Source organism: Opisthocomus hoazin, chromosome 2, assembly GCF_030867145.1.
Source record: "Opisthocomus hoazin isolate bOpiHoa1 chromosome 2, bOpiHoa1.hap1, whole genome shotgun sequence".
Lineage (NCBI taxonomy): Eukaryota > Metazoa > Chordata > Aves > Opisthocomiformes > Opisthocomidae > Opisthocomus > Opisthocomus hoazin.
In genome coordinates this window covers 75,649,691-75,657,830 of record NC_134415.1, presented here as the reverse complement: position 1 = coordinate 75,657,830, position 8,140 = coordinate 75,649,691, and the positions used below count along the sequence as shown (strand labels likewise).

General features: G+C 41.1%; 1 protein-coding gene across 1 annotated transcript; it reads left to right on the top strand.

Annotated features, from left to right (window-relative positions):
• The first annotated feature begins 5,862 nt into the window (after nucleotides 1-5,862).
• Nucleotides 5,863-7,616, top strand: CALHM4 (calcium homeostasis modulator family member 4). The gene is made up of 2 exons (XM_009944875.2): nucleotides 5,863-6,420; nucleotides 7,218-7,616. The coding sequence occupies exons 1-2, from the start codon at nucleotides 5,863-5,865 to the stop codon at nucleotides 7,614-7,616; spliced, it is 957 nt and encodes a 318-aa protein (XP_009943177.2).
• Nucleotides 7,617-8,140: the final 524 nt, after the last annotated feature.

Here is an 8,140-nt window from a genome sequence, read left to right as displayed (position 1 = left end):
GGCAGGAGCAGTATGGGTTACAAGGCACCGCCACCACCACGTTCCTGCAAAGCTTGCAGGGCAGATCTAGAGCCCCCAGACTCCCAGAGGAACAAACTGTGTACCTGCTGCAGCTGCCAGCTTGTGCAAATGGCACTTTCATTAACGAAGTTTCTAGGGGATCTTATATCCTTCTTAACGTATTATAAACCCTATTTGTAAACATCTTTGCTATGAACATCCGGAAGGTTCGGCATACTTTGTCTATTTACTCTGACACAAATTTGGCCTATTCTGTTAGTTTATATTTGCAATAAATTTAGCCTATAGTCACTAGTGAATTTAGAAACTAATCAGGTAGATGTTTTTCCTTAGGGGACTTATCTCCAGATGTACTCCCACTGAATCCTCTCAGGAAAGGAAGTGAAAATGCATGGCCTCATCTGAATGCCATGCTGTAATTAAATTTCAATCACTTGACAGATTCAGTGCTAGCGTAAAATTACAGGTATTCACTACTCCAGATACACAGAAAGCAGCAGATCTCATTCATTTGGGATAAGAAGGATTCATTTACTGTAAAAAATGGTAGTTTAAAATTATGACACAATTCAATCACAAAAATTAGAACAGATAAAAGGATTTTCAACTTTTTCGGTGGAAAACAGTCATCCTAACAGCTTTCATTTCACACAGAATGAGTTGGTGTTGGCAACTTTACAATACAATAACAAGCCTCTTCCATTTTTTCTTGGCACTTTTCTGACCCTGTAAAATTCGCCTCCATTTTATAAGTGAAACTATTGTAGGTACTTCCCATATCTAAGTTTAAATAAATCATAAAAGCCAGTCATTACAGTTCTTCAGATAGCTACTTGCATTTCTAAATTGAGTCTAAGATGGGTTTGTTTCTCAGATTGCCTCCAACTGGCAACAAGCACCAAATACGTCTTTCATTGCAAGAGACATCCCATATTCCATAAGAAAGTGTACTGCATTGCATTTTAAAAAATAGCTCTAAAAGATTATCATTAGCATAATCTAAGTGCAGTGAAACCATCACAAAGCACTTAAGGCTACCCATAAACGAGCACCATTTTATTTATCCAGTTCTGAATATAAGGACTAATTACTTCAGCCTGCATTATTAATACTACAATCATGGAGGAACACTGTGGACCAGAGTGCGCAAGGCGTGGTAAGAACACATCAACACTGTTTGGAAAATACGCGCACACGTGCATACATGTAAATTCACACGTATCATATGATGCCTTAGGTAGAATGTACTACATTTTGAAAGGTTTGCATATGATTGAGAAAATGAAGCTGAAATGGTGTGTCCAAATAAACTGGGGATTCAATCGCTCCAGTGAGGGAAACAAGTCAATAGCGGATGGGATCCACACCTTCAGGACCAGAACAAAACCACCTTCTTAGTTTTAACCGTCATCTGACTTGCAGCCCTGTGAAAAGAGTAGAGCTTGGCACATATCTGGCACCTGTTTTAAACCTTAACATAGACTTCTCAGAAATAATTCAAAGCAATCTCAATAGTGAGGAAGTTAGCATCGCACTCCACCTCCCTTTCTGTCATGTTTGTCAGGAGAAGATTTTAGCCTTGAGCACCACGATGGTTCGTCTGGCACACCACTTGAGCATTAGACTACACCAGTTCTCTTCATTCCCATTAAACTGAAAAAAAAAAATACACAAAATATCTCCTGAAGTTCAAAAGTATACATAAAAGTGTGCACCAGCACTCTGTCTCTTACAGTGAACTGGCTATTATGGGAAAGCTGAAACCTGTGGAGCTAAGCATGTGACCTCTTTAGTAGTCCAGTATCTAAGGATTCTCCCAAACATTAATATCTCAGAGCAGAGTGCAATATAAAGGTCAATAATGAATTAGGCATCAAACGTCTACAAATATACCTAAAAAAATTTGTTTGAGCCAAAACAAGAACACACTTGCCACAAAAGATGGGTGTCCAAATTAGTACCATACAGGATCAGGCTTTTGTTTGCTCTCTGTCTCCAGCTCAATAGATCTTGTGTTAAGTATTTCACTCACAGAAAATTGAATTTTCAGATTGCAAGAAGGTAGGTGATGGAGGTTTGATGCTACATGAAAAAACGTCCTTGAACGCAGGCTTCCCACATCACCAATGAGTGCTTTTACTCAAAGCCCAGTGTGGCTGCTGCTTTGGCCGTGTTTCAGAATACAGCAGTGCTGTTGCTGCCACCTTGCCTGGAGTGCCCTGCCTGGGAAGTGTTCTCAGCGTGACTTGCTGAACCTTCCTTGGTTAGGTCAAGCATCCCAGAAAATGTTTTCAAGAGGGTGTTTTTGAATTTGGGTGCCTACTTTCTGCTGAAATTCACTGCAGGCACCTAAAATCTCATCTAAATTTGCCTATAAAGCACAGCTGAATTCTGAAGCAAAAGATTTAAGTTGAAAAAAACCATTAACAGGTTTCTAGTCTTCCCTTAACATAAACCTTATTGATGATTTTCTCATCAATTCTAGTACTGGTTAGGGGGAGAGGAACTTCTCCCTTAACCAGGCCAAAGAGACTATGACAATAACTTGGTAGCCTGAAGCCAACCTGCGAGCAGGCAGAAGGCAAGCAGGACATGGGCAGTGCTCCCCTACACTCCCACGGGAAATCTGTCATACAGGTACTTTCACAGCATGCTTTCTAACATGCACAGGCAGGCTTGACATCCATGCAAAATATAACTCAAAATATAACTCAAAATGCAGCTAGAGGAGGCACAGAACATCAGCCTTTTGACTGCTAACTCAGTGATAAAAATACTTGTGCAGGACTGGAGAGACCAGGGTTCAGTCTCCTCCTCCAAACTTTACAGGCAGCAACATTCAGACAGAAAACAGAAGAACACTTCCCTTTGTCTCTCTACCTTTTCCTGGCCACTGGATAACAAAATCCTAATCTTCTTCTGATCCAATAAATATCAAAATCCTCTCTGCGGGGCAACTAAGTGCAACTGGTAGAATGATGGCAGGAAAGCTGGAGAACACAGCTTTTTCCCACCACAGTCACACCACATCACTAATAATAACTGACCTCTTGGAAGAAAGAGCTGAGTGAGTGACTTTTGACTAGGTCACTTGGAAAAGGGAACTGAAACCAATCTCTCCCTTCTGCCATGGCTGCTTTACTTCAACAAAAAACAATCAAGAGAATAAAAAATGTCTGCTTGTGTATGGGAGCACAGGAACATGTAATATGTTATTAATAACCACATTTTAAAAGAAAATGACAAACCATTCTCAGTTCTTAAAAAAAAAAAAATCACTTACTCTCATAAGTGAGGTTCCTGGTAGTGAATTCAAGCTGGCAGAGCCCTGCAAAATGACAAGCAAAACCATGGCTAAGGTTTGCCCATGTATCCTGTTTGCCTCAGACACCAGCTATGAGCATCTCTTTGCCTCAGAGGCGAGCTGGCTGTCACCTCAGGTAGTGGTGTTTTGGATTGCTTCAGTCCTTACTCTTCCTGGGCATCAGATAAAGAGCCTAGACGTCTACCTCAGGACTCCAGGCTCCTCTGCAAAGGCGAGTACTTAAAGGTTTGATGTGAAGCCCAAGCTCTTAATTGGATCCAACCCTGTAATTTGTTCCATAATAGGATGACCCAGCAGGATTATTTACAGCACACCATGAAAGCAAATCCCGAAGAAGTGACAATGCAGCAGTACAAAGCTGTTGTATTGATTGTATAAATTGCCTCATTCAACAGCATTAGGCGGGCTATAAATATTTCAGTTTTGTACCTCTCTCCAATTTCACATCTGATGTTTTTTGAGGAAACAAGTGATGCTTGGGAGAGCCTTCCTCCATTATAAACAAAATAATACATAGGTTCCCACAGAAAGCTCAGCAGCAATCAATCGGAGATTTTTAAACGAACTGAGGCGTAATGGAAGACTCTTACAAAACACATCTTCAAAATAATTCTGTAATAGCCTGATGGGTTTATTCCACTAAATTTAAAGCAGGTAATTTTTTTCAAAATATAATGCCACTAGTACAAAAAAAAAATTATTGAAAATCCTGTGATACTGAAAGAAAATGAAGCTTCAAAATGGCAGCGTTCAGACAGCACTGGCATTTTGTTGTGCTACTACTCCGTCCACCCAACCAACAACTTAAAAACAGGTTCCAGAAAAGCTGTGGCAAAGTGCTGCTGGGTATTTCAGCATGTTTTTTTGTCGCTTTTAGTTTTGTGTCATGGCGTCACATAGTTTTGAGAGCCAATTACCAGCAAGGACCTCATTTGCAGATTGTGACTGGGATAAGACAAGCAGGTGTCCACCCTGACAGCGCACTGGAAGAACAAGGTCTTGCCTAGTAAACAGGCAAGACGTGTATAACATGCCATCCATGTGCATAACAGCAGTGAGAGTGTCTCTGCCACCCAAGCAGATACCATGGGTGCTAAAACAACTTTTTGAGCTGAAAGTTATTCTTAGCAACTCTCTCTGCAAGTGGAGAGAAGAGGCTGTGCAGTCAGACACTACTGTATCCTGTGACCAAGTCCGCACATGCTGGAGATAGCTATCTGTAACAGGAAGACAATTTTCCTCGTAGACTTTTTGGCTAATTTTTTTCTGTTCTTGGTAAAAATGTCTATATTACAGGCAGTTAGACCTCTCAGAACTTAAACACAAATATTTGCATATTCACATCAGCCTAGGGTATGCAATGTACAGAACTACTGGATAACATGACCACAGACAAAGTGTGACTCAAAGAAAATCATCGGGAGTAAAATGTTTTAAATTAACCTCTGTTTAAGGCTTGATTTGTGAGAGATGCTGAAAGCCCAGATCACACATCCCAATATTCAGAAACCAGCTCTGGAAATGTTTAAGTGAAAAGTTTCTACCTACCTCTGCCCACAGAATGGAATGAACGACACATACAAAAAATCTTCCAACTCTGGAGCACAAGCATGCTATATAAATGTCAGCTATTATCATTAGCGTGTCTGAAGCCGGCTTGACACCGTGTGAAGTGAATAGCAGATCACACCTCACTAAAAACAAACCTTACAAAGGAAACCTTCAACACTGTCGGTAAAAGAGACATGCTAGCTTCTTGCCACCTACAGGTGAAACACTAAAATCCTCATGATCCAGCAGCTAACTACATCTCAGATTCCAGTGTTTGGAGAGCAAACTGCCTCAGATCCAGAACTGACATTAAATACGAACAGAATTAGGATTACAAACTTTGTGCAACTTATGGAATGTTTTCTGGTTTTATTTTAATGTTGAAGCATTTCAAATTTTAAATACTCCATTTTTTATAATCACTCCACTTGACAAGGCTTTGATTGGTTGTTTCTTTATGAAGAACAGCTGAAAGATCTCCTTTTTTCTTTTTTTTTCCCTAGTCCCACACTGTGCTTCTGCTAATTACCATTGATTAGCAAACAGCTTGCCAATTAACCCCCGACAGGGCAGTAATTAGTTTGATAGTATTACATGTCATCCAAAAGGCAGTGAGAATTTATTGTTTGTTTCAGACAATTAGCAAGGGGCTGGCAGAGCTGATAATTGCCTAAAAGCTAAATGTTCCAGAACCGCTGAGATAAAACACATGATTGGATGTCTGTAAGTATATTTAAAGCTAGGAAACAAGCTTCTAGCTGTTCTGGAGGAGAATTAAAATTAGTGGGAGAAGAAAGACCAGCAGGGTTTTTTGGGGGGTTTGTTTGTGGGTTTATTCAGGTTTGGGGTTTTTTTTAAGCTGTTAGAGTTTGTTCTGTTCTAGTCTGCCATTAATATTAGTTAAATATAATTAAAAGCTAGAATTGACTTCAAGCAAAAGCATCTGGTAAAGAGTAAGATCTAAAATGACTTTCCTTCCAAAGTGGTTAACCTTTCTAAAAGGCAAAGAGGTTGTTATTGCTAATGCTGTAATTGCAATATTGACAATTGGTGGGCAGCAACTCTTCTCTTTTTTTACATTCAACTGTCCCTGTCATGCTGGGCAGAACCTTGTCTATGGGCTGGCTTTCCTAGGAGTTCCTGCACTGATCCTTTTGGTTGTTGGCTATGCCCTGAACAACCAGACTTGGAGGCTGGTTACAGGCAAAAGGTCTCCTCTTCAGGAAGTGACTCCACCGCACCGGTTACTGCAATGCAAGCTGATCTGCTTTGTCTTGTGCAGCATTACTGGGAGAGCACTGGTTGCTCCAGTAACGTGGCTAGCTGTTACCCTGATAAATGGCTCATATTATGTCTGTGCCATGAGTGAGTATGTCTCCGTGCATTATTATGGAGCTAATCCTAACATTACTACTAGCGAACACAGGAGGATATCGGCTGTGTTTCCGTGCAGTCAGTTAGTTCCTCCAGAGCTGACCCGGGCAAGAGATGAAGTGATTCTCCTACTCCGATACCAGTCACAAGTGAGTAACCCATTGCTTCTGTTGCCTGTGGATTTACTGATGAGAACTAGAGTTAATTCAGCAGGCAAAGCGTTAGGATAAAACAGGATCAGCATCTTCTGCCTTGAGTGCCAAATCTCTGTGTGTTTCAAAGCCTGCTTTGTTCCTGTAAACGAATTGAACTTTAAGTACAGAATTCATTACGTCTGGTTGTCCATTTTGTTACCTGCTACTGGAAGATATATTCCTCCTCCTGTATTACCTTGAAAAGTTACACCAAGTAACGCAAATGGAAGTTCAAGAGCCAGACAGGGTATTAAGCTTCTTGATTCAGACACAAGAAACGTCTTTCTGAAAGGGCCCAGGCTGCAAGAGCTCCCCCTGAACTAAATAAAAATCTTGGTTTTTTTGATCAGACTCAATTCTAAAAGCTTACATACTGGGTAAATAATAGGGGGGATGTTAAGTTGCCACTTCAAAGAAAATCAGTTTTAAGCAGGCTAGAAGTTAACATGGACTAGTAATTTGATGGCTTCTCTGCCATAGACTCACAACAATAGCTGTGGAGGCAAAATTCTTAATAAATTATCCAACAGAACTTCCTTGAACTTGACAGAAAGAAGCGACTTTACTACATGGCTACCTGCAGTAGGCAGTTTGGGTTTGACAACAGACCCTTACCAGGCTTATACCTTATTAACCTTAGTATTCAGGAAAAGCAAGTAAAGATCATCTTACAGATTTTCTGATGCTCAGAAGTTACCACTGTGAGTGTTTTCAGCTGTAACAGCTCCCCCCCCCTTCTTTTTCTTTGTAAGGTGGCTGGCTGGCTTCTGATTGCTGTGGTAGTCATCACTGTCTTCCTGTCTTACTGCCTGGCAAGCTGTTTCTCCCCACTCAGCTACCTACATTTCAGATACTGGAGCAGCTATGTCCACAATGAGCAGGAGCTCTTTGATGAAGCGACAGACCAGCACTCCAGGCTCTATGCCATGCAGCATGTAAGGAAGTTCTTTGGCTTTGCCCCAGGGAGTGAAAACGTGAAGGAAATCCGTATCCCGTCTCTCAGAGAGTGGCAAGCCATTTCCGGACTGGCCTTTCTGAAACGAGTGGATAAGGAGCATTACGACTACAGCCTCCTCCATGACTGGGCACTCAAAGAGTCTGCAGATGGAAGATACCTGAAGACTGATGAAGATCCTGTGATCAGAATATAGCTCTGAGGGTCCAAGCCCCCACCAACACCTTGGGGAAAAGCAGGAACTTGTCTAGTTCCACATCAGACCTGAGCTGCTCTGGACCTTTCCAATGTCTTATTACATTGATATATGAAGTACGTGAGCAAGTGCATCCTGTTAATGTAGCCCGCTAGCCTTTCTTGATGGTGTCTGACTCCTGTGGGATGTGATATTTTATGTCTATATTGGAGTGGGCTGCGTCAAGATGCACCTCTCTGCCTTCTAATACTTGTGGTAAAAGGATAAGTATGTACTGGGAAACTTACTCCCAAATGCTTTTCCTTTCCTCTCATTAAAAAAATCTTTAAAAATTAATAGCTAGACTTTGAATCTTCCGAGTCAGTGCATTCTGTGCAAAGCAAAAGCAGACAGCCTGCTTTGTCTTAGCAACCCCTAGCACAAATGCCTTATTTCTGCTTTTCCACACCCTTCTTGTATTACGTGAATAAAATACACTGAGCTAACCACAAGCTAAGTCTGTGGCTACAGCAGCACAGAATAAA

What these genes read in the sequence shown, in the direction of transcription:
- CALHM4 (XM_009944875.2), top strand. Translation starts at nt 5,863, where the DNA reads ATGACTTTCCTTCCAAAGTGGTTAACCTTTCTAAAAGGCAAAGAGGTT. An exon ending in TACTCCGATACCAGTCACAA is followed by an intron (nt 6,421 to 7,217) that starts GTGAGTAACCCA and finishes TTTCTTTGTAAG; the next exon opens with GTGGCTGGCTGGCTTCTGAT.